Source organism: Jaculus jaculus, chromosome 5, assembly GCF_020740685.1.
Source record: "Jaculus jaculus isolate mJacJac1 chromosome 5, mJacJac1.mat.Y.cur, whole genome shotgun sequence".
Taxonomy (NCBI): Eukaryota; Metazoa; Chordata; class Mammalia; order Rodentia; family Dipodidae; genus Jaculus; species Jaculus jaculus.
The window spans coordinates 141,049,004-141,072,209 of record NC_059106.1 but is presented as its reverse complement, the minus strand read 5'-3'; the positions used below and the strand labels follow the sequence as shown (position 1 = coordinate 141,072,209).

Sequence of the window (23,206 nt, the reverse complement as noted above, 5' to 3'; positions counted from 1 at the left end):
CTAATGGGAGGAGAACCCCAGCTCACTGTCAGGAGTGGGGTATACTTGTAGCTTGGTGGGGTTTCCAGGGCTACAATTTAGGACACTGTGAGGAAAGGAGTGTGTTTACTGCCTGAGTGGAGCAGTGTCCCCAGTGCCCAAGTTATTCCCTATGCTTATCTGCCTTAGTGTCACCATCTCAAAAGATCCCATACACCTGGATAATGTACCTGCATGTGCCTGCGTTTATGGTTTGTTCCAGAAATAGCATTAGTTTAAACTTTGTAAGATATTCAGAGTAAGGGAGAAAACACTGGTCACAGAGAGGGGAGAAAAAAATAGTCTCAAAGAGAAAGCAACTTTTTAATCCTGAGCGATTGCTTACCATCTTCCATGGACATGGACAGTATATTTATTTGTCCTCCAATTCCACCCTTGCAGTGCTGGGCCAAGGTCACATGCATGGCCTCCAGGACTGTTGTAGGGAACAAGCAAGTGGAATAGTGACCACTTTGTATCCTCTTATCTCTTCTTTTCCTTGAAGAATGTATTAGTTTCTTTATTTGGAGAAAACTTGGTATTGTTTGTACAGATCATCTCCTCTTTTTTTTTTTTCGAGGTAGGGTCTCACTCTGGTCCAGGCTGACCTGGAATTAACTCTATAGTCTCAGGGTGGCCCTGAACTCACAACGATCCTCCTACCTCTGCCTCCAGAGTACTGGGATTAAAGGCGTGTGCCACCACGCCCAGCTAAGATCATCTCCTCTTAATAGAATTGTAATGATTGTTAAAGCCTAAATGCCAAAAATTAAAAAAAGCACTGGGGTGACACCTACAAAGCTTGCTCCTCTCTGTGGATAAGAAGGAAGATGAAAAGGCGAGTGATTCTATCTGGATTTGGGGCGTACACTTACAACCCGGAAGACCATGTGTGCCGAGGGGCAGAGCAGAGAATCTTAAGGCAGAAGGATTGAGCTTAGGGTCAGGAGGAGGAGCAGCCTGAGCCCCGCAACGTGCAGAGGAATCTTTGTGGGTCTCTTTGAGCCTTCTGCTTCCAGTGAGGGAAGCAGCCCACGGAGAGAAAATCCGGTACCTTTTCCCCTTCAGACCTCTTGTAGCCCTAGTGTGGAACACTGGTCTGCCTTCCCTCGGCTTCCCCTCCACACCCCAATCCCATTAACGACCAAGGTGGGGTACTCGGTATGAAAGAAGGGATGTAGAGAAAGGAATTGCTGAAGTGTTGCAATAGAACTTCCTGTCCCATTTTCTTGATTATTCCAGCCCAGAATAGTTATTCTATCTGACTCCTACCTTAGGCGGTTGTCAGAACATAATCTAGGCCCAGCAACTGCCACAGCTGCGTTGGAGACATGTGGAAACCTTCTAGTTTCTCGAGCACGTAGGTGCTGCCAATTATGACACACTGACGCAGGCCAGGGCGTAGGGCCTGCTGGTAGAGTGCATGCTCATTCTTCATTCAAAGAAGGGGCATATTGATATTTCAAGGGCCAGAACAAATTGGCTGAGTGAAGATCAACTTACCTTCTAGCTGGCTATCTAGATGTCTGAGGAAGTGCCATCTGCTCTGGGTGTGCAGGCCACCTTCAACATAGCCATCCCCCCCAAGCCCTCCTGTCCCAGGTTTCCTTGGAATTCATTTTCCACATGTACACACACATGCAGTGTGAATTCCAGTACCTCCTTGAGGACAGACTCACCTCTTCCCTGGTTCCTACCATGGCTTGATGGCATGTCTAGTTCATAGACACAGTACAGGGCAGACTGCACACCGAGTCAGAGCATCCCTTGGGTACTTGCTTTTCTTCCATTTGCTTTTATTTTCAAGGTTCTCTTGCACCGTGTTCAGGACTCCTACGGCTTCAACAATCTACTCTCACCCGCAGTTAGACATAACTTGTATTGCGTGAGAGTTACCCACCACATCCCATCCCAGTAGCCCATGCTCAATAAAAGACGGTGGCCTGCACATCACTGTCAGAGTCCTGTGAAGTTCTGGATGCCAGGCATGCACGTCTCAAGAACTAAAAGGTGACAAAAAGAAAGAAAGAAAGAGAGAAAGAGAGAAAGGAAAGGAAAGGAAAGGAAAGGAAAGGAAAGGAAAGGAAAGGAAAGGAAAGGAAAGGAAAGGAAAGGAAAGGAAAGGAAAGGAAAGGAAAAGAGAAAAGACAAGACAAGACATCACATAAGGGGATGGGTAGAAGTGGACATGAAACAGGAACTGAAGGAAAGGAAAAACTGTGTGTATGTTGGGGTGTGTGTGTGTGACTGAAGTGGCTTTTGGCTTGTAGCACTAAAGTCATGATTTGAATACACCTGATTGGATATACGTCTGATTCTCAGGTATTAGGCTCTTGAACTTAATTGTCCAGATCATCATTTAGCAAATCTACAAAGTGGGGAAAGTAAGGAAAAACAAGGAAATGAGATACTTCTGTGTTGTCATGTTTTTTTTTTTGTTTATTTAATATTTATTTTTGGTAGTTGAAAAGGGCAATATTTTTAGTTTACATGTGAAGAGAATTGCCACAATCTTAATATTTACTGGCCATGTTCTTAATTACTTTCTTTTTAAATATAAGAATTTGCTTTTAAATGAAAAAAATTTCAGGCTCCATATCCCCACCACCCCACCTACACACACACACACACACACACACACAAACACACACACACTCAGACACACTCACACATACAGAATGTTTCTTTGTTTATATGCAGGATCTTCACTATCAATGAGTCTGACTAGCTCATATGAAAATAAAGATTTATCTACATTTTAAACTGAATGGAATAGAGAGGAAATAGTAAGATGATTTCAACTATAAAGTTCTTTAACATCAGTAAGTTTCACACAGCTGCAGGGATAACTTGAGGAAAGGACATGTATAGCCAGATGGCCTGTGCTGGACTCCTTCCCATTCCTGCAAAAGATATGTTATTCCCTCCCAGGGAAGCTCAGGGAAAGAGCTGATTATAGAATTAAAACAACCAATGTCCAATTAACCCCTGTTTTGGTCAGGGTTTCTGACACAGTTTGGGTAATTGGCATACTTTCATTGCATCAGGAAAAGCAGCTGGATTATTGGTTGGCACAGGCCTCTAGGAATAAGAAGCTTGAAATTGTTATCAACTCTGCCCCTACAAGCTCTAAGTATGACCTTAGGCATCTGATCTTCCTCTTTGTGCCATTGCCTTTCCTGGAGTGAAAATCAGAGATGAGTTTTCTCTTTAACCATATGCAAGGAGAAGTTGCTGTAGGAACAGTGAGGGAAAAAAAGGCACTGGTACTTGGTATTTGCTGAGTTAGCACTAAAGATAAGGAGCACAGCTTGTCTTCCGTATTCCTAGTACAGTATCTTAGTGAAGGTATGATTACCCAGGGCACGTGCCCCTCAACAAGCTCAGGGGCAGGCAGATTTGTAAAAGATGAGCACCAGCTCTTCAGGAGGCCAGTGACAGCGCCCCAAGAGAGCAGAGCTGGTCACCAGTCCGTGCTGGTGTCTCGCTTGCTTAGCCTTCCTTGTCCACTTCCCACTCTGTTCTTTCTTCTCTGCACACGCACTCATTTGTCTTATGTATCTGAAACATGTCCTCAAAGCCACCTCTAATGAAATTTTCTCCAAATTCTATATCCTAGAGGAGAGGAGAAGATGGGTCCATTTTGGTCAGATTTTCACATTTAGTCTTTCCCAGTGCAGGTCATGGTCAGGAAAGATTAATTAAGAAGGTAGTTCACAGAAGGAAGAAATGATGGTCTCTTTCATACATGGACATACTCTTTGCTTTAAATCTGTCTTGAAAGATTATGAAATTAACGAATTAGGTTGGCTACATTATTTCGCAGTTCCAAATACTATTAGTATATATAAGGACATGGATGGAGTATGCTGAAACAGTAAGCAGATAATTTTCTGTGCCTCTAAAAAGCATCAGATATGGGAACATAAAGACATAAACAATTTAATCCATCAAAAAATTTTAGAGGGGCGACAAGCAGTTATAGAAAAATATGATAACATGGCAGTGCATATCTGTAATCCTAAAACTTGAAAGCCTGAAGCATGATTGTGACTGCAAGGGTAGGAGAAAAAGAGAAGGGAAAGTTAATTAAGTTCTCATTCTCTGACCTACTGATGTGCTGACTGTAAAAAAAAAAAAAAAAAAAAAAAGTCAACATTCAGGAGGTGCTCCGAAAATGCTGGGAATTACACTGTTTTTATGTGTAGATACATGTCATTTAATACAGCAGCTTGATCAGGTAGATACTTGAATTCTTCTCTCACAGTTTAGCTGAACCCCAGCGCAGAACAGTAAGCTGTCCAGAGTTGCTCACTACTATTGTAGACTTAGGTATCCAGATTGTTCTCCTAACTGCTGCACTTTGTGGCCTTTTTTTCTACCAAAGAAACAAACGTCTTAAATTAGCAGAGATAAGACTTTAGAAGGAGTAACCCAAAATTCCTGAAGTACTACAAATGTATTTGCATTACCTAATGTTTTCAAATTGGTTTTTATTGTTGCCTTTGGCAATGAAATGTAGGAGAAAAGGCTATATATAATTCAGAAGACCTTGATCTGACTGTGGAGCAACAGTTGCTGCAATCATGAGCAAGTCAGTTGGTTCTGAGCTTTAGTACCCTGGTAAAATGTGAGTGAGGATGGAAAATATGTGAGGAGAATTAAAAATATTATATCCCACTATTTTATTTTTTATTTTAATTTTGGCTTTTTCAAGGTAGGTTCTTACTATGGCCCAGGCTGAACTAGAGCACTATATAGTCTCAGGGTAACTTCGAACTCATGGCTATCCTCCTACTTCTGCCTCTGAAGTGCTAGGATTAAAGGGGTGTGCCACTCTTTCTTTTGAGGAGGGAATCTAGCTTAATACTTAGTCTAGAAAAGGTAGGGTACTCTTAGTGGAGTCAACAGTGTGGCAGAAAGCTCTCACTAGTTTTACCACTACTTTGGCCAGTCGAGAGATTAAAGAATTCTAACTTTGTAGCACCCACAAATTAGTACCCAGAAAAATTTGACTTCCTCCCTCTCCGTCCCCTTTACTAGGTCCTAGTCAATAGTGAATTTTAAGTACCTTCCTGGTTCTTACAAGTTGAGAAAGCTAGTCAATAGAACATGATACTTGTTTCCTACTGTTAGAAAGAATTAACCTTGTCTTCTGTGGCCCCTTAATGATCAGTGATTAGACTAAAATGATCACAGTCCATTACAAAGAATTTCATAGTTCTGTCTGAGCCCATCACCAAGCAGTGATGTTCATCAATGTAGTCTCCGTGTTCCGTGACACACACTGAGCTTCTAACCCAGGAAGAAGACTGAAGAGAAACTTCCACAAAGCTAAGGTATTTGGATCTTCAGCAGTGATATGATCAATTATCTTAAACGATACAAATAATAACTCAGAAGGTCATGACCTGTTTCACTTGGACTCCTGCTCTCCCCGTTTATCCCCCAGCCTCTGCTAAAACCTTGCTACTATGTCAGCATGTATCTGCCTCTGAGTGGCAGGTGCCATGGCCGGGGCCATGTACAAGCTGCCCCAGCTGCAGGGACTGAATGTGACTTAACCCTGGCCACCAGCAAAGCTATCTCAGATTAGCAGTTCCTGGCTGCAGCTACTGAAATCCCTTCAAATACTTGGTCATCTGCATGGATGGGCAGAGGAGAGGTCGCAAAAAAGTACAAGTGTCAATTTCTTAAATAAATAGGAAACCATGTAAAGTCAGGAGCCCAAGATAGTGTGCCAGCAGCCTCAGCTTCCTAGTTGAGGGACATAGTCGAATGTTACCTGATAACATTTAAAGACATGGAACTTCTTTTGGGAACATTGTGCACATAGTCTCTTTGGCTTGCATTGAAGCATCTGCAATCAGATCCCATCTGGTTTATTAACTTCTTCCCTTTATAGCTATTGTCACTATGTCTGTCCTTCCATGGATTGTGTCTATAGTGATGTTTCTTTCCCCTATCTTGGCCAAATCATTCAATCCAAGTTTGTGTTCTAGACAAACACTGATAAAACTGGTGTCACATGATATTTACCATTTCTGGAAAACTATAGTCCATTCACAGCAAGTCAGCACTTTTGCCCAGACAGCATGCAAAGAACACTGTTATGAACTATTAAATGATCCCAGTAAGAATACTTGGGTATGCATTTTATAAGAAATTCTGCGTGTTTTCAAAAATACTTCAGTTAAATTTCCATTGCTTGGCAGAATTAGATTGTAGGTATATAAAAATTAGAATTAACAGATAATAATTTTCTCATTAAACCTTCATCACAAGAACATGTATTAATTTTGAGTTAACCTGCGGAGCTCTGAATTGACTCTGTTCCCTAACATGTGCAGGGTTTTGTTAGATAATTGTATTCTTCAATAATATTTTATTAAAAATCACTTTCATTGAGGGCTGGAGAGATGGCTTAGTGGTTAAGGTACTTGCCTACAAAACCTAAGTACCCAGGTTCAATTCCCCAGTACCCACATAAGCCAGATGGACAAGGTGGCACATGCATCCGGAGTTTGTTTGCAGTGGCTGGAGGCCCTGGTACACCCATTCTCTTATTTCTCCCCTCAAATAAGTAATTTTTAAATGACTTTTATTGAGGTAGATAAGCAAAGTTTCCTCCTATATGCCTAATTTGGAAATTGTCATTCAATACCATGACTACATCAGAAAACTTTCCTGGTAGAACTAATACCTAGGCAAATTTGTATATAGCCTAACATATTTAGGAACGTGCAGTTCATTACAATCTCATATGTAGGTTGGACATGATCTGTAAGTGAAGTTATAATTTCAATTTTTTTTCCCCTTGGTTTTTTGTGGTAAAGTCTCTCTCTACTAGCCCAGGCTGACCTGGAATTCACTATGGAGTCTCAGGGTGGCCTTGAACTCACGGCAATCCTCCTACCTCTGCCTCCCAAGTGCTGGGATTAAAGGTGTGCGCCACCACGCCCGGCTAAATTTTTCTTTTTATTTATTTATTATTAGAGACAGAGAGTGGGTGGAGAGAGAGGGACAGGGAGGGAGAATGGGCATGCCAGAGCCTCTAGCCACTGCAAACAACTCCAGACACATGTGCCACCATATGAATCTGGCTTACGTGGGACCTGGAGAATTGAACCTGGGTCCTTAGGCTTTGTAGGCATGAGCCTTAACCACTAGGAAATCTCTCTAGCCCCATTTCAAAATTTTTATATGACAAAGGTCAGTTATAACAAATAAAATACAAACATATCTATATAAACAAATTATCGAGAATTCACAATTCTGAAATTGACAGATTTCTTTTTCCTCTGTGATCTAAGACAGTATAATTAATGGAACCATGCTTTATAATAAGAAACTTATGAAGATCTTGTCTTCAAGATGGGAGGAACATTTTTAAAACAGAGTGTACCCTATGAGTAAATGCACATTGTCTGCTAAGTGTACTAAAAACCCCAGGAGCTTTGATCAAATGCCAGCTGTTACATCAGTTCTGTTGGTAATCTTTCTTGCTGATCTGTGACCTTGACCTTGTGTTTCTGTCTGTATGTCAAGTCTATTTTAAGGATGGGGAAACCATAGTTGAGCTTAATAGAAATTTATGTACAAGTCTCAAAGCATGTACACACACACACACATATACTTGGACAATTCCAGAAGATTGACTCATTTTCCATTATTCTTGTTATTTTGATAGAGATTTGAAAACTTAGAACTATCACTGGTTACTTTGAGGAACTGTGGGGCAAGGTCAGGAAAAGCTACACATGCTGTCCAGTTTAGAGCTAGACCTTTGCTATATCCATGCGACCTAAATAAATTGTTAATGATTGTGCTGCATTCTGTCAGAAAACTTACAAGGAGAACAAACCAAAAGATGATACCAATACTATTGATAAATATTATTTATGCATCCATATAGTAATTAGTTCTCTTCCTGGATAGAATTAGTTTTTTGATTGTGTGTTTCCAAGAAGTACAGCATGTGCCCAGGAGGACACACTGAGAGACAGGAGGTGGCTGGCAGTGGAGCTTCCTCCAGCCTCCTTGCTCCTCTAGTTCTGTGAGTTTTAACATCACCTCTCCAGCGCTTTCATCTTAATTTATTTCAGCTGCATGTGTGTACATGTGCAGGCATGCATATTGAGGCCAGAAGTCAACAATGGGTGTCTCCCTCAAACTCTTTTCACCATATATATATATTTTTTTTAATTTTTTTTTTGAGACAGGGTCTTACAGTGAATGTAGAGCTCATTGATTCAGCTGGACTTGCTGGCCAGCAAGGCTCCCAGGCCCTTCCTATCTCCACCTCCCCGGTGCTGAGATTACAGATGCACGTCACCATGCCCAGCTTTTTATAAGTGCCAGGGATCCAAACTCAGGTCCTTACGCTTGAGTGGCAGTCATTTTGTTGACTGAGTCATCTGCTAAGGCCCTGTTAGCTTAATTTTGATTTTTCAATTTTACATAAATTATGGAGGCATCATAAAATGGATAGTAAAAATAAACAAATTTGGTGGACTGGGTGGATAATAAGTTATGGCCACTTCAAAACCATGTTCCCTCCTTGGAATTCTCCAAGCTCATAAAGCATATTGGTCAGGGTTATTCCTACAACGCAGCAGATCTTTTAGGTCAAAGTGCTGGTCATTCTTATCAACCATTTTAACAACTTACTGAACAAATTACTTGGCGTCATAGAAATTAAGCAATTCTCATATACTTAACTCCTGTTGTTGAACAGGGAAGTAAGTCAAGTGGCAATCTCTCCTAGTGAGTCCTCCTTACAGGGAATGTGAGTGATTCTTTTACTTCAGTGAAAATACCTGGCAAGCAAGTTAAAGCTGATGGAGTTGGAAGTTAGGAGCCAATACAGCCTTGGGCAAAACTCTGTCAGTCCCTCAGGTTGCAGTGGAGAGCAAGCTGAACAGCTATTCTCCGTCCACAGCCATCAGCCAGTCCTTTGTGGGTTACCTGTCCATGGCATATTGATATTAGTGAGAAACACCAGAGACAGAGGGGGCAAGAAACTCTTGTCTTTTCCTTGCAAAGGGTGAGGACTCAGATGAGCAAAGCAATAGGTTTAAATAGGTTTATTTTTTGGTGCCCATTAAATTATACTCATGTTCTTGTAATGAAAGTTTAATGTATAAATTATCATGTTAATTGTAATTTTGATATACTCACAATCTACTTCTGCCAAGTAATGAAAATTTAACTCAAGTATTCTTTATGAAATCAAACAGAATTTCTTATAAAATGCACATCCAAGTTTTCTTATTGGGATCTTTTTTTTTTTTTTTTTTTTTTTGGTTTTTCGAGGTAGGGTCTCACTCTGGTCCAGGCTGACCTGGAATTAACTCTGTCATTTCAGGGTGGCCTTGAACTCATGGCAATCCTCCTACCTCTGCCTCCCGAGTGCTGGGATTAAAGGCGTGCGCCACCACGCCCGGCTAGGGGATCATTTAATAAAGGTTCTCTGCTATGAAGTTGAGTGTTTCTTTTACTTTTTAAAATTTTTTTCTAATGTCTAATTTAAAACAGAAGTCAGCATACTACACATTTGATGAAGTTTTGAGATACTAAAGTAAAACTTTGCTTCTCTCTTATTCTACGAAATAAGTGGTGGAGGTTTTTGTTGTTGTTGGATTTTCGAGGTAGGGGTTCACTCTAGCCCACATGACCTGTAATTTACTATGTAGTCTCAGGGTGTCTTAGAACTCACAGTCATCCTCCTACTTCTGCCCCCAAAGTGCTGAGATTAAATATGTGTGTCACCAAGATTGACCCTGGATTTTTTTTCCCATTGACTTGTTTTGAAAAATTATCTGATCCATTAGATAAAATGTTTGATATTACATCTTTCCTTTAAATTGTCCAAGGTATTTTTTCCACTTAATTACCTGGATCTGTATTGTCTAAATGAGAGGTTTACTAACTAGGACTTAGAAATGTTCTAGTACTTAGATCTTTTTTGCTAATATTATATGAAAATACCATCTTTCTTTGTTTTTTCTATGTAAAGGACCTCTGGAGTGACCCACAGTATAATCCACAAAGATAATGTTTTCCAGTAAGTGTCATAATAGACTATACAACTTGAATTACTTCTGTATTTCTGTACTCTGTACTCAAGTAACCCTTGAATTCTGTATTTTGAAGAATTAGACTCAAGGATTTGAATGATCATTAAAGATACAGTACATAAATTCCTTGACATCTAATACTCAAATAGTGTTTCACAGTGCAGAAAAAATTGGTAGGAAAATTTCATGGAAACAATTTGAAATCATGACATAATTCTTAGACATAACTTAAATAGTATATGCTAAGTGACTTAATAGATGTTCAATCATTTAAATGTATTTTTAATGAATTTGATTTCAAGTAAGATACTCTAAAAGCAGCTGGAAAATATCTTTGTTATTATTTATTCTCAACCAAAAGTTGTCCCATGTGTAAGAATTCAGTTAGAGCCGGGCGTGGTGGTGCACGCCTAATCCCAGCACTCAGGAGACAGAGAGATAGGAGGATCACTGTGAGTTCAATGCCATCCTGAGACTCCATAGTGAATTCCAGGTCAGCTTAGGCTAGAGTGAGACCCTACCTTAAAAAAACAAGCAGACAAAAAAAAGCAGTTAGACACATCATTCATTTGCTATGTGAAATCTCAGCGCTTGGACTTTACTGCTTTAAAGTGTATAAAAGGTCCAGTAAAGTTTCCTTTTGTGAACTATTTCTAAATGGAGAATGTGAATCACACGACATGAAAATAGTTTAATTCAAAGAATCAATAGAGCACATATTTGTCAACTCCTGACATGCAAATTACGTTCAATTCTTTTATTGATAGTACTTTTAAGAAGTCATTGTTCAGGGCTGGAGAGATGGCTTAGCATTTAAGGCATTTGCCTGTAAAGCCAAAGGACCCCTGTTCAAGGTTTTTTTGGTTTGTTTCCCCAGGGCCTATGTAAGCCAGATGCTCAAGGGGCACGTTTGTCTAGAGTTCATTTGTAGTGGCTGGAGTCCCTGATGTGCCCATTCTCCCTTTTTTTCTCTCTCCAATAAATAAATAAGAAATTATTTATATAAATATATGTATGTGTATATATGTATGCATACATACATACATATAGATAAGTCATTCTTCAACCCAGCCTCCCACATCAAGATAACTTTTGTAGAAACAAAAGTCCATCCCCTTTGAAAACACACTCTTGAAATTCAAGCATTGTGCTAGGAATTTCACTAAACTGTGTGTTCAAATTTGAATCTTTCCCCAAATCTATGCATGTGTCCAAAATTCCATGATGTTTTAAAAATAATTATGTCTCATAACTGTTCTTTCATCTACATACTGGTGAACCAGTAAATTCTCTTTTTCATAGTTGACACAATAAAAGCAGAAGTTACTTTATTATGTTAGCATTGTTAAAAGTACTTGGATATGAATTACATAAAATTGTCATGAAATACATTAATGCCTGGAGTGCTGCCAGAGTTCTTTGGACCTAGTTTCAAGTTTTAAGAATATTTAAAAAGATTGTTCACAACTGCTAGTGAAGATCACGTGTATTACATGGGTTTTATTCTTTCTTTAAAAACACAAATAATGTCTGTGCACCTGTGTGCCATTAAGTATCAACCTCAAGGCCTTGCATGTGCCAAGCAAGCACTCCACTGCTGAAGTGTATCGCTGGCCTGTGCATGTATTCCAGCATGTCCATTGGAGTCTTTTACAAGTCAGAAGTATCTTGTGTAATTTTACTGAACTGATTTTTCAGCATTTTCCCATTTTACTGATGTGAAAATTGAGTTGAACTTTTTTATCTCTGTGACAACGAAATAGCCTAAGTGAGGAAAGGCTTCTTTTGTTTTATGACTTGAGAAGTTCTGGGTTCGTGGTGGAGGAGAGCGGTTTGCTGCATGGTGGCCAGGAAGCGGAGAGAGAATGCTCTAGCTCTGGGCTTTCTCCCTTTTCTGCTTTTACCCACCCAGCCTCCTAGCCTGCGGCATGGTGCTGCCCACGTGCCGCTTCCAGGGCAGGTCTCCATGCCCCTCACTTAGTCATCTCTGCAAATGCTGCTCTCAGATACACCCAGAAGTATGCTTTGCTAATCTAGGGTTTTCTCACTCTAATCAGGCTGACAAAATTAACCATCAAGGTCATTAGCCATCCCATAAAAGATAAAGGGAGCCAGCTGGGTGGGAAATCTCAGCACTCCAGAGGCAGAGGTAGGAGGGTCACCATGAGTTCGCACCTACCCTGAGAATACATAGTGAATGCCAGGTCAGCCTGAGTTGGAGTGAGACCTAATCTCAAGAAACAAAAACAAACAACAACAACAAAATGATAAGGGAAAATAATGGAAGCTCCTGGGAGGATAATGCAAAGTGAAGTAAGCCCTTACCACCACACCATTTCCATGTTCTCACGGCCTATCATCTGGTGGAAAATCAGGAGCACTACCTGGGTCATTTTTCAGTTTTAAGTTTTTATTAAACACAATTGAGAATGCATCATTTTTCATCTTCTGTCCAGATAGTCAAAGAAAGTAGAGATAGGATGGTGTACAACGAAGTAGTGTGCAGTATTTCACCCAGTTGCTCAATAGGAAAGACTTCAGCCTTCATGGGTCCTCTGCTGCCCTTCTCGCTCTACTTTCATCTTTCAAGATGTTGAGCAGCCAAATTCACGTGGAGCTCTAATGGAAAAATACTGGAGGCAGGTGTGTGACAAAGGGGATTGAAAGGGAAGAGATGATATGAAAATGAGATCATTTGTTGGATAGGTCACCACAGTTGCAGTTAATAAACCAAAACTTATTAAGTAAGAAAAGTGTCTGCCCTCTCTTCAGAATGCTCAGCTGTTGAAGTTTTTTTGAAGTCCCATTTTGTATTTTACACACACAAGAAGAACAAGAAGCCATGGACTCACTGAGGCATGGATTTAGAATCTTGAACCAAGTCGGGCGTGGTGGCGCACACCTTTAATCCCAGCACTCAGGAGGCAGAGGTAGGAGGATCGCTGTGAGTTTGAGGCCAGCCTGAGGCTACATGGTGAATTGATGGTCAGTCTGGACTAGAGTGAGACCCTACCTCAAAAAAAAAAAATCTTGAACCAATTTTCATAAGATATTTCCAGATTTGCATGTGAGAATTAATAAATGGTTAATTTAGAAGCACCTTGCCCAACTCATTCATATATGTGTCTCTATCTATCATCTATATGTATACATATATATTTATGAAATCAAAAAATAAGGAATAGATTATAGTACTGTGTTTAAACTCTTACTGAAACTCCTAATAAATTTATTTTATGTTATTTTATTATTCTGTAAATTAACTACAATTTGATTTAAATATTAATATTTTTGAGCCCAGGTGATAAATGTTAATGGCTATTTTTCTTGGAATACTGCAGGTTTAGGTAAACTCACTGAAATTACAAAATAGCTGATCTTGATTCAGGAGAAAGTCCTAAAATTAAATTAGAGTTGATATACAAAACATCATGCTAAAAGTTTAGTTAAAAATTAATCATTTTTTGAAAATTATGGATCTGTGCTTTAAAAATAGAAAGCAAATTGAAATAAGCATCATTCAATAAACTTGTATTACTAGGTAGGTTTTATTTTCTTTCTTTCTCATATATGTGCATTTTTAGTGTCCACTAAATATTTACTTTGCCTGTCACATTTATGACTCTAATGTTTAATGTCCGGCTAGTACTTTAATCTATTTTCATTTTTGGCCCTTCTAATACCTCATGGGAATTTAAGAATTTATGAATGCTTTATTCTTAATCTATTTATTTACCTTTTTTTTTTTTCCTTTTTCTATCTTTTCAGGATTTTCTCTCCCTTTGATTCTTCTCTTCCATAAACCAAATTCTGGAAAAATTATCTTTCCTTGATTCTGGAATCATTTATCAAGTACTCGTTAGACAAGCAGTGTCTCGCACGGGTTTTGTGAATGTATGTTATTCAAATAGGCATGTGCAGAAGTGCTAATAAATTATTGGCATTATAGAAATGGCAAGTCAACAGGTGACAATATTTTAGGAAGCATTCCAATTTAAAGTATACTGTTGTGAGCTGGAAAGATGGATTAGCAGTTAAGGCACTTGCCTGTGAGGGTCCATAAGAATCCAGGTTCAATACCATGGTGCCGATGTAAGTCAGTTGCACAAGGTGGCCCATGCATCTGAAGTTCATTTGCAGTGGCCGGAGGCTCTGGTGTGCCTATTCTCCCCTCTCTCTCTATCTATCTCTTTCTGTCTATCTCTCTCTGTCTCTCTCAAATAAGAAAGAAAAAGATAAAGAAAATATTTAATATCTATCTAAGGAAACCTGATTCCCTTAAATGTGTGTTGACATTTAGATGATATGGATGCAAAACCAGGCAAGAGAACTTGAAATAATATTATCTTTTTACTAAAAGACATTGAGTCAAGCTAATACAGAAAAAATAATAAGTAACATTAACTTTATATGTCTATTATTGGTAGTGTTCAGAGGTGCCAATTAGTTGTACTATGTCCAAGTATCATGCCTTACTTCCTTTATTCTCAGCTTCTCAAATTCTGCAAAGGGCCACTTCAAGAGGTAGCTGTGATGGTCTGAGGATTTCTCCCTCTTGATTTTTGAGTGAGTGGAGGTCTGAGGGAGCCTCCGAATTCCTTCTGTCTCAGGCCCTCCATCCTTGGCTAGACGACTATGGGTGTTGCCACTGAGTAGCACCTGCAGCCGCCTCTCCAGGCACCACAGCCTTTGGTTTAGAGTCATCTCACCAAAAACCCAAGTTTCCACAAGCTCATTTTCTCTCCTACTTCATGTAATCGCTCTGTTTTTATAAGGCTTAGAAGTTAGCAAAAACCAAACACCTTGACTTAGAATTTTCAGTAATATTCACTCATCTTTATTCTAAGTTTGTTTCTTTCTTTTCTAGAAGAAGCTATCAAGTAAATGTACACACAGAGTCAGAGTTACATGTATGACAGTAACCAGAGGTCTAAACAAAAGTTTTTTTCTTTTAAAATTTTTACTTAGAAGTCTTAAAGCAATCTTAAAAGATTTTTCTAAATCACATATGCCCTTTAAATTTCTGTACTCATTAGCCATGTGAAAAGCAATAGCAGGCATAAATATGAGACTTTTTATATTGGGGCTGTTCTAGAAACCTGGGTACAGGTTCACTTTGCCCAGTCCTCTAGATGTTCCTTAACAAATCACACCTTTTCCCCACATATGTGTAGGTGTGATGTACATGGTCGTTCATGTGTGCGTAGGTGCAGGCATATGGGCACACATGTCCACCTCCATGTACAGCCCAGAGGAAAATCTCAACTATCGTTCCTTAGGTATGCCCTTCGCCTCTTTTTGAGACAGGGTCTCTCTATGGCCTTGAACTCACTAATTAGGCAGGCTTCAGGGATCCACCTGTCTCCACCTCCCCAGGGCTAGGATTCCATGGCACCCTAGCACACTCAGCATTGTATAAGAGTTCTAGGGATCAAATTCATGTCCTCATGCTTACAAGGCAAGCACATTAGCTTCCCACCCTCTCCCTTTTTGATATGACATGTAATCCTAAAGTGATCTTCATGCATATCAGCTCAAAAGTTTTTTGTTGTTTTGAATTAAGTGACACGGAACGAATTGAATACTACTCAGCATGGCCTTTGTTTATTATTTCCTTGATTCATACTAATGAACTTAGCAGTATGTTTTCACCTCAGTAACTCCAGTCTTCAGGCACACATTTATTCGTATCTTAGGAGGCACGAACATGTATGCATGCATGTGTGTTAGAATATAAAAATGCTTTCCAGAAGTATGATAAAGAAGGACACATCCCCTTCTGGCCTGTGCACATGTGCACATGCAGCATGCACATGTATACGTACACACAGAGAAAGCCTTCCTTTTGGGATTGTAGCATTTGGTTATGTATCGAGTTTTTTTCAGTGCACAAATTATACAGTCCTCAGACATAAAAAGGTTAATGATGGAATTTTTCTGTTGTTTTCTGTTCTTAATTTCAAAATTGGGTTGATTTTTCTATTTAGGAAATATTTATTATTAATCTGATGCCTTTTAGAATTAACTTCAGAAATTGTATATTCTTTTTAAAACAATGAATGCAACTTATGTATAACACAAATGAATATGAAAATATGATTGGCATAGCTTTGTTTCATCCTTCTGTTTCAATGAAGTATTAAGGCCATGTACCAGTCACTTGTTGAATAACTGATGTGATTTTGACCAACTTTCTTCCATGTACTTAAAAACTTAACACATTGAAGGTGATATGAAAAGAAAGAAAATAAATTTATATAACTTATAAAATGGTTGTTAAATGTTTTAGCTAGATTACCTATGTGTTATTTTAAAGAGTATTATGAAACCATGTTTTCTCAACTCCAATAAGTTGTAAGATACAACCTTTTGTTTTGTTTGGTTTTCATTTTTCGAGGTAGGGTTTCCGTCTTGCCCAGGCTGACCTGGAATTCACTATGTAGTCCCAGGGTGGCCTCAAACTCATGGCAATCCTCCTACCTCTCTCTCCCGAGTGCTAGGATTAAAGGCGTGCACCACCACGCCTGGCTTGATACAACCTTTTTTTGAGCTACTAAGAAAAAAATTGTGCATCCAGTTACATAGCATGTTACCACCATTTTTAAGATCTATACCAATGTGTGTTGGGGGCATTAGTGTGTATAAATGAAATATTTCCTCATTCCCTGAAAAACAAATCAGGGTTTTTATTACTAAAGGAAAACAGAAGAAAGGATATCAGGTGGTAATCATCAGATTTTATAGATTTCATTTCATTTTCATATTATTGTAAGTTTCTTACAATATTCCTTGTTTCATAGGCATATGATTGCAGTGCCTAGAGACCTTTCCAAAATAGTGAGCCTCAGGACAGTCCCATCTCAACCAGTTCCTTACATAACTCTTCATGTCTTTTCTATGTCTTTGGGGGCCTACAATTTTTAATTCTTCATTAATTATGAACTTTACTATGAACAAATTGCATGTTGGTCCCATTCCCCTCATATTATCCTCTTATATTGCCTCTTCTCAGACCCTAGTCCACTCAGGGCCCTGCTCAATGGGATTATTGGAATTCACCATGGGGTGACAAATTAATTCATCAGTCAGTCTCTAAAGTGGGCTTAGAAGCAGTGCCTCAGGATACTATTTCCCGTCCTGTGACTCTTACAATTTTTCCACCCCCTCTTCTTCAATGTTCCCTGAGCCTGGGCAGGTGTGTTGTAAGTCTGCTTTGCTCGTTATGGGGGCGCACTTTGTTAGGAAATTGCTGAAAAGGTGGAGGCAGGAGGATCAGGAGTTGAAAGCCTATGAATCCCAAAATTTGGTGCAATCATATACTTCTTCCCTGAAATTGGGCTCTTGGTTAAACATATACACCCAAAAGTCACAGAATATTTTTTAAATGAAATTCACTTTGGCAATTCCATGAGGACTAAAATCGCTGCTAATGGACTGAAGTCTAATCACTTGAACAACATGTGCTGACATCTCAAATAACAACATTCATGGGATTCATCTTAGCTTCACTTCACAGTTTTGATGGCTTCCCTCTTTAGATCAAATTTGACAAAACCTTCAAGTTTTCAGAAACACAATGTGTTCTGCTTCTTCAGTTGTGCATATGTTAGTGATAGGAAATTGTTGGTGTCATCTTAAATAATAAGTGTGTGTAGAATATTTTGCGGGTTCTCCCTAACAAGACTTTTCTCGTTGTACTTCACATAAGCAGTAATGCCCTGAATTGTGTCTGTGAGCATTAGTCCTCCTGTGATGCAGAGCATGAGTGAAGATTTAAAGATGGACACATTAAACCTCTGATAGCCCTGGGCCAGCATCTAAAGCATTACCTTGCTTTGTCTTTGAAAACCAGGGTGAATGCTATGGTTGGATAAGCTTATGATTGTACCTTGTATTTACCTGCATGACTAAGACAGGTTGTGCATGGTGTCAGCCCAGAGAGTAACCTTAAACTGCTTAGTCCTTCAGCCTTTGAAAATAAATTCTAAAATCTGCCCATTATGTCTTTGTTGTTTGGGGGTTAGTATTGGAGTGAATGTGCTTCCTTGAGTTCAACCCCACATCACACCATGTGTCTGTTTTCCTTTCTTAGCACATTTGCTTTTCTCCCTAGATTACAGTAACACAAGGAAGCTAACACCAGCTCCCCTGTAGAAAGAAAGGAAACTTGTCATTCGTATTACTTTACAGAAAGGTGTGAAAGTTCAAACACATGGTGGACTTCAGAAGAAAGTTATATGACTTGTCTTCTCTTAATAATTTAGTCACTTAACAATGTGGGCTGATCTAAAAGATTTCCAATTTAATAGGAATGACTGTAAAATTACAAATGAGACTACTATATATCTATGTAAGCACAGGATGCACATAATTTGTGTGTATGTATATATATATGTATCTATCTATATATATATACACACATACATATATATACATAGATATGAGCTTGTAATACTGTATTCCTTTTCTTAAAGGTAGTATGCATGAGTACTTCTGCACCTCCTTACATACTTTTATTTATATTTTTTAGAGTACTGACATGTACATTTGATGAACAACAAAAGATGAAGCAAGAAAAGCAGTGTATTCGCTAAGACATATCTTCTTGCCACCACATACGTGCATTAAGGAAGGAGTTCTGCTACTTACTGAGAAGGTGATCAGCTCCGTGGTCTGCATTGGTGTTTACCTGCCTTTTACCTTCCTCGTTGCCAGAAAACATCCTGGTCAGAATGTAACAGCGCATCTCTTCCCAATTGCTATGGAAGGTGATAAACCAGTAGTCACTTTTTAAAGTGGCCTGTCACCAACAATAAAACACCATTCTTCAAAGCGAATACAAACCAAGCCCTTGTGAACACTTCTATTGAACATGACTCATGGAGAAGAGCTTGGCTCTGATGTGCATCAGGATTCTATTGTTTTAACTTACCTAGAAGGATTACTAATGCATCAGGCAGCAGGGGGATCAGGTACTGCCGTCGACAAAACGTCTGCTGGCCACAATGAAGAAGACCAGAACTTTACCGTTTCTGGCAGTGCATTTCCCCCCTGTCAAAGTAATGGTCCAGTTCTCAACACACGGTCGTATCAAGGATCTGGCGTGCTGCACCTCAAAAAGGCCAGACTTCTGCAGTCTTCCGACGACTGGAATGCAGCAAAGCGGAAGAGGCTGTCGGAGTCCATCGTGAACTTAAATGTAAAGAAGGAAGCCTTGCTCGCTGGCGTGGTTGACACTGTGCCTAAAGGCAAACAGGATAGCACATTACTGGCCTCTCTGCTCCAGTCGTTCAGCTCCAGGCTGCAGACTGTGGCCCTGTCACAACAAATTAGGCAGAGCCTCAAGGAGCAAGGCTATGCCCTCGGTCATGATTCTTTAAAAGTGGAGAAGGACCTAAGGTGCTACGGTGTGGCCTCAAGTCACTTAAAAACTTTGTTGAAGAAAAGTAAAGCGAAAGATCAGAAGCCTGATCCCAGCCTTCCTGATGCCACCAAAGACCTCATCAGAGATAGGTTTGTAGAGTCACCTCATCATGTGGGACAAAGCGGAGCAAAGGTCATGAGCGAACCCCTGTCCTGCGCTGCGAGACTGCAGGCCGTGGCCAGCATGGTGGAAAAGAGGGCTAGTCCCGCCCCCTCCCCCAAGCCCAGTGTTGCTTGCAGCCAGCTGGCCTTGCTGCTCTCCAGCGAAGCCCACCTCCAGCAGTATTCTCGGGAACACGCTTTAAAAACACAGACTGCCAACCAAGCAGCAAGTGAAAGACTGGCCGCCATGGCCCGGTTACAAGAAAATGGGCAGAAGGATGTTGGCAGTTTCCAGCTCTCCAAAGGCGTGTCGGGCCATCTGAATGGGCAGGTGAGGACATCTTCAAGCAAACTGATGGCTGGCAAAAGTAATGCCGCAGCATTCCAAAACCCAATGGGTGTGGTTCCTTCTTCCCCCAAACAACCAGGCTACAAAAACTCCCTGGAAAGAAGCAGTATCAAGCAGGCTGCTAATAATAGTTTGCTCTTACATCTTCTAAAAAGCCAGAGCATACCCAAGGCAGTGAATGGGCACCATATAAACGAGAGGGGGAGTAGTAGTTTCGAGGACAGTAGCACACCCACCACGATGGATGAGTACTCGGATAACAACCCCAGCTTTACAGACGACAGCAGTGGCGATGAAAGCTCCTACTCCAACTGTGTTCCCATCGATTTGTCTTGCAAACATCGGGTGGAAAAGCCGGAAGCTGACCAACCTGTTTCGCTTGACAACTTAACTCAGTCCTTGCTGAACACGTGGGATCCAAAAGTCCCCGACGTGGATCTCAAAGAAGACCAGGACACCTCCAAGGACTCCAAGCTGAATTCACACCAGAAAGTTACTCTTCTTCAGCTGCTCCTTGGCCATAAGAATGAAGAAAATGTAGAAAAGAGCACCAGCCCTCAGGAAGCACCCAGTGATGTGAAGTTCAGTGCCCAGAATTACACAAGGACTTCTGTAATCGAAAGCCCGGGGGTTAACAGGACTACTCCAGTGAGCACGCCACCATTGCATACATCCGCCAAGGCCGAGTCGCCAATCAATCTTTCTCAGCACTCTCTGGTCATCAAGTGGAATTCCCCCCCATATGCCTGCAGTTCCCAATCTGCAAAGCTAGCCAGTGCTGCACCTAACCACTTGATGGACCTCACGAAAAGCAAAGACCCACAGGCAGAGAAACAGACCCCCAGCGAAGGTGCCCAGAATTCTGCGACTTTCAGTGCCAGCAAACTGTTACAGAATTTGGCACAATGCGGGATGCCCTCCTCCTCGCCCGTGGACGAACAGAGACCCAGCAAACCGCTGCTGAGTGGCAGCGCAGACAAACCTCTTGGTATGATTGACAGATTAAGTAGCCCGCTGCTCCCGAACAAGACGAACGCCGCCCTTGAAGAAAGTAAGGCATTCTTAAGCCAGCCTGCAGGTCCTGACCTGGGACTTGCGGGTTCTGAAATAGAGAATCTGCTGGAAAGGCGCACTGTCCTCCAGTTGCTCCTGGGCAACCCCAACAAAGGCAAGAGCGAGAAGAGAGAGAAGCCGCCTCCGAGAGAGGAGGCTGCCCAGGAGCACGCAGAGCGAGCGCTCAGTGAGCAGATACTGATGGTGAAGATCAAGTCCGAGCCCTGCGATGATGGGCACGGGCACGGCGCGAGCGGGCATGCGAGCCACGACGCTAAGGGCGCCCCGTTCCTGGGTCTGGCTGCCGCGCTGCCCCGGAGCTCGGCCGCCCTGCCCGCCGCCTCCGAGGACCTGAAATCCGAGCCCGCCTCCCCGCAGGACTTCTCTTTCTCCAGGAACGGCCTCTTGAGTCGGCTGCTGAGACAGAATCAGGAGAGTTACCCAGCGGATGACCCGGACAGGGGCCACAGGAACAGTGACCCGTGCGCCCTGGAATCCAAGAACCTCTGCATGGTCCCCAAGAAGAGGAAGCTGTACGCCGAGCCGCCCGAGAGCCCGTTCAAGAAGATGAAAAGCGGCACCGTGGACGCCGCCAGCAGCCACGGGGGCCCCGAAGCGCTCTACGGGCCCCTGCTGAGTCAGGACGAGCTGAAGTTCGGCAGGAGTGACCTGGACTTCAAGTACCCTGCTGGCCACGGGTCCACGAGTGAGGGCGAGCAGAGGACCTGGGCCCGAGAGAGCAAAAGCTTCAATGTCCTCAAGCAGCTGCTGCTCTCCGAAAACTGCATGCGAGACTTGTCCCCGCACAGGAGTCACACCGTCGTGGACAGTAAGAAGAAAGGACCCAAGAATCACGTGACCAACAGCAAGCCCGACCTGAGCATTTCTTCTTTGAATGAGCTGATGTACAGTCCCGCCCAGCCCCGCAGCTGCGCGGACACTAGGACCTTTCCCTACCCGGGAGTCGTGAAGACCCCGGTGAGCTCCCCTTTCCCCGAGCACCTGGGCTGCGCGGGGTCCCGGCCAGAGCCTGGGCTTCTGAACGGCTGTGCCGTGGCCAGCGAGAAGGGGCCCATTAAGTGGGTTATCACAGACGTGGATAAGAATGAGTATGAAAAAGACTCTCCAAGACTGACCAAAACTAACCCCATACTCTATTACATGCTCCAGAAAGGAGGCCATTCTGTCACCACTAGAGAAAGCCAAGACAGGGAAGTGTGGCGGGAGCCTGCCTCTGCTGAAAGCCTCTCCCAGGTCACCATCAAAGAGGAGTTACTTCCTGCCGCAGAAACTAAAGCTTCTTTCTTTAATTTAAGAAGCCCTTACAATAGCCATATGGGGAATAATGCTTCTCGCCCACACAGTGCAAACGGAGAGGTTTATGGACTTCTGGGAAGTGTGCTAACAATAAAAAAAGAAACCGAATAAAATGTACCTGGCCATGCCACTTTGGATCTTTTTAAAGTTAATTAGTATGAACTTGAGATCTGTATAAATAAGAGCATGATTTGAGAAAAAGCATGGTATAACTGAAATTTCTTCATTTTGAGAAGTATTGGTTACTGGTGATGTTTAAATACGCATACTAATTTTTGCTTAACATTAGATGTCATGAGGAAACTATCGAAGTAGAAGTTGGTTATTTAACACTTCCATATGCATCAGGTAACAACTTGTGAGTAGCCTATGAATGAAATCATTTTATAATCATAAATTAGAGGCATAAGTGAAAATGTGAAACTCCATCAATAGTGGATTGGTTCCTTTCGTTGCCTTTGTTAGGGTTCTTCGTTTTGCATCTCAGAAGTCAGTCTCCATAACACATGTTTCTAAAAGTCCAAACTGTTGACTGTTTAAAGGATAAAATCAAATTAAAAAAAAAAAAAACTAGGGCTGATTCACATCTCATCAATTCAAAACTAAATTAGAAAAAATAAAATATGCTTACAATTTTCACTTTTGCTAAAAAAAAAAAAAAAGAATTTATTTTTAACTCTTGGAAGGGGTTTCATGGTCACCCATGTGTGTGTGTGCCTGCCCCACCCCAGACCTTTTCGATATATATGTCTTTAAACCTTGTACTATTTAGTAAAAATTGGTTACAGTAGAGGGGAGTTTGATAGAGCCTTAAAAATAAAAGGCAGATTTCCATGTTTTGTATTTTAACTACTTTACTAAATTA

At 41.2% G+C, this 23,206-nt stretch overlaps 1 protein-coding gene across 8 annotated transcripts in view; it reads left to right on the top strand.

Annotated features, from left to right (window-relative positions):
• Positions 1–22,914, top strand: part of Nrip1 (nuclear receptor interacting protein 1) — an 85,284-nt gene extending 62,370 nt beyond the window's left edge. For 6 of the 8 annotated variants that reach the window (XM_045149413.1, XM_045149412.1, XM_045149416.1 and 3 more), the window contains one exon: positions 18,628–22,914. In XM_045149413.1, coding sequence (XP_045005348.1) covers positions 18,970–22,452 — 3,483 coding nt within the window. In that variant the 5' untranslated portion in view covers positions 18,628–18,969 and the 3' untranslated portion in view covers positions 22,453–22,914. Of the gene's footprint in view, positions 1–12,869; positions 12,922–13,009; positions 13,028–18,627 lie in introns of those variants that run through there. The other 2 variants (XM_004654366.2, XR_006637161.1) reach the window with 2 other exon arrangements.
• The last annotated feature ends 292 nt before the right edge of the window (positions 22,915–23,206 follow it).